Source organism: Sinocyclocheilus rhinocerous, unplaced genomic scaffold, assembly GCF_001515625.1.
Source record: "Sinocyclocheilus rhinocerous isolate Xijiao unplaced genomic scaffold, SAMN03320098_v1.1 scaffold2817, whole genome shotgun sequence".
NCBI lineage: Eukaryota > Metazoa > Chordata > Actinopteri > Cypriniformes > Cyprinidae > Sinocyclocheilus > Sinocyclocheilus rhinocerous.
This window is the reverse complement of record NW_015638065.1, coordinates 233,007-236,282: the sequence shown is the minus strand read 5'-3', so window position 1 is coordinate 236,282 and position 3,276 is coordinate 233,007. Positions and strand designations below refer to the sequence as shown.

General features: G+C 33.4%; 1 protein-coding gene across 2 annotated transcripts in view; it reads left to right on the top strand.

The window, feature by feature from the left end:
* The first annotated feature begins 1,393 nt into the window (after positions 1-1,393).
* Positions 1,394-3,276, top strand: part of LOC107749597 (origin recognition complex subunit 3-like) — a 24,620-nt gene continuing 22,737 nt past the window's right edge. For both annotated transcript variants that reach the window (XM_016564770.1, XM_016564769.1), the window contains exons 1-4: positions 1,394-1,503; positions 1,646-1,700; positions 1,784-1,875; positions 1,975-2,107. In XM_016564770.1, the coding sequence (XP_016420256.1) occupies positions 1,483-1,503; positions 1,646-1,700; positions 1,784-1,875; positions 1,975-2,107 (301 nt within the window). In that variant the 5' untranslated portion in view covers positions 1,394-1,482. The remainder of the gene's footprint in view (positions 1,504-1,645; positions 1,701-1,783; positions 1,876-1,974; positions 2,108-3,276) is intronic.

Below are 3,276 nucleotides of genomic sequence, written 5' to 3'. Positions count from 1 at the left end.
CGGATTGTAGAAAATGGTCATATCAGTGGAGTTTTATATTTTCTGTTGATAAAACAAAAACAGTATTACTCTCAAAACAAGATTAATAAAGAGTTAAAACTGAAATTATATTGTCGGGATAGAAAGATTCTAATGTTTTAGGTTTTTAGGTTCGTAGTTTGACTAAAAACATTTAAAATACACATTGAGAAAATTATTGGTAAATGCAAAAAAAAAATACAGAACTTGAGGTGCTTGGTGGGCGAAGACTGGGGGAGCTGAGAGGTTGGCTATGAAAATATGAACAATATTGAACTAATACTATAAACACTTGATTATGGATGTATAGTGTTTCAACCTGCTGCCACCAGTGTGCTGAAGTAATTTGACAAAATTCAATATAAGACATTAAGGTTATTAACAGGGGCTATACGATCTACAACAACTGCAGTATACAGATTGAAACAGGAGAAATGCCCTCAGAATACAAATGCCATTAAATTACTGGGTCAGTACAAGGACATAATCAAGATCATCCAAAAGCCACAATAAAACAATGCTGAGAGAAAGAAAAGATGGAAAACAAAAGTACCTATAAAGTAATAAATGGAAATAAATTAATATTCTGTAAGTCCAGCAGTATGGTCAGTAATTCCCCAATAGTTAATACCACAACCCACATGACACTGTTAGAAATCCAAAACAACAGTTATGTTCATGTATATTAAGATGCATCAAAAAATATAGAAAATATAGTAGGTGTTGCATTCACAGGACCAGATTTTAATGTCAAAATCAATTAAAGAATGTCAGACTATTAGTACAATCCTAATGGCATTACAGTGGGTTAAGGAGAATAGACCACAGAGACACTTATGTGTTCTGACTCAAAATTATCTTGAATGATATTAGAAACAGGTACAGAATCAGAGCTGATATGCTGACTGAGATCCTTCAGACAATATACAGGATTGATAAAATGCAGTTTTTAATTAAACAACATTAAGATGGTTTTATAAAGAAATGTTGGTAAAGGTAGAATAACAAGGAGAAATAGAAATAAAGAAAATGTCTAGACTTAGATTTTGACATATTGCACTTAATAATACCTTGAATAAAATAGAGAAACATTAGACCATAGCACCTTATGATATAGGCTGTCCAAAGTAGACTATAACAATTAAAGAAAGTGATTGATTTCCAACTTTAAAAATGAAGATGAATTTTGAGTTGACAAACATTTTACTTTCAGGAGTTCACATGATGAATGATTTAATTTTTCAATGCAGTATCTGCAAAAGACAGTTAAATTCAGAAATAAGAATTAAGGAGCTAAAATGAATAAGGTTGTACGAGACCCACACTACTACCCAGCAGGTGGCGGTAATGCACCTGAAAGTTGTGAAATAAAATATTAAGAAGAAGAAAAAAGCGGTAGAATGAACGCATGGTGTACTGTTTTATTGAAGCTTGTTCACTCACTGTTGGTTTTTGAAGGACAGAATGACTTCATCAGTGTCAAAGGTAATATTGAGCAGACATGCATTAATCCTTACGTGGCTGAATTAATCGTATTTGTTGATAATAATGATATTAATACATTTATGATACATATATAGCCGACACATAATGACACATATCCAGACTTATAGATGGTGTTTTTCAGGGATGTTTTGTTTTTAAGTCAGCCTCCAAAAAGAGAAAGCGACATATAGGAGTTGGTGAGTAATTATTATCATTATTATCACTTTACAAATACTTATCTTCATTATCGATCATCTTCGTTTTATTTATTTGCATATAGGTGGATATTTGGTGGATGATAGTGACGATAACGGCAGCGATCGCTTTAGAATCTGTCAGAAGTTATGGGAAACGGTTCAAATGAACACAGAGGTACATCCTCCTCTGCGTCTGCAACCGCTTTATCTAATTAATTAATTTGGTTCGTTTATTAACACGTTTATGTTCCTTGATAAATATATATTTTCACAGGTAATACAAGATCAGTTGAATAAAAAGATACTTGACAGTCTTGCAGAGTTCATTAAAAAGCATGGCCTCGGCTGCTCATCTGATGTCTGGAGACAGAGAGCCAGTGAAATCCCCACAGCTGCTCTAATGCTGGGTATGGCCTGATTCTTATTCAAAGATTTTCTAAAACGTTTTTTTTTTTTTTTTTTTTTTTTAATTCAAGGGGTGCAGTTGACCTGTCCGAAATCACTGTTTTATTTTTTTATTCATTTAATTATTTATTTTCCAGCACAACTCTTTATATTGCACATAGCTCCAAGAGTTGAACATTTAGAAAACTTAAAGTACTATCACCTTGGCCTGTTTGAAAGTTACAAATAGTCAGGGTTAATGCAAATCCATTTGTTTAAAATAAAGCCTGATTTGTGAAAATGTTCACAATCATATATGGTCACATTTGATAGACTGCTTTATCCCCAGGGGCTTGTACAATAATGACATGCAGGCTGTGCCAATAGCAACCCTATACGCACACCTTGGCAATAGAATCGGCATTGGCTTGCAATATTTTTTTACTTGCCAGACTAAAATACTAATATATATATTAATACATACAAACAGTATAATAACTTTTTTAACTCGATACATTTTTGTGTATTGCTTCTTTGCATTTAAATGTTTAAAGTAAACATGTTTCAAACAGATTAAAGTGCAAAAGAATTATAAAGAGCAATAGGTAACACTTTATGTTAAGGTCTCCTTAATTTAATTAAAGGCAGGGTATGTGATTTTTCAAAAACACTTTAGAAAACTGATTCGGGCCGAATAGCAAAACAAACTTGTAGCCAATCAGCAATAAGGGGCGTGTCTACTCGTGATGTGGAGGAGAGAGCTTTCAGTGCATGGGACGGACATTAGCCGAGCCGAGCGACAGAAAGATAGAGATGGCGGATAAAAAACAAAAGAGGAAAACATCTGCGGAACGATAAGGCAAGAAGTAGGACCCGTGTAAATATCGGATCAGCTTTCCAGCGCTGGAGAGAACTCAAGGAGCGGAGGCCTGCGATCGGATGCCGAGGTTGCTTTGTTTCTTCTCAATAGGTGAGTAACACCGTGTCTACAACAGCTAAAGTCTGCCTACACTGCAAGGTTATTATAGTTTTGAATTTTTAAATTCGTTCTATTTTAATATCGTTTTCAAATTTGCCATAAAATTCAGTTTAGTTTTTATTAGTTTCATTCATATTTTTGTTAGTTTTAGTTTAGTTTTTATTTTGTGAACGCATTTTTATTTAGTTTTTATATAGTTTAGTTTCAGTTTTA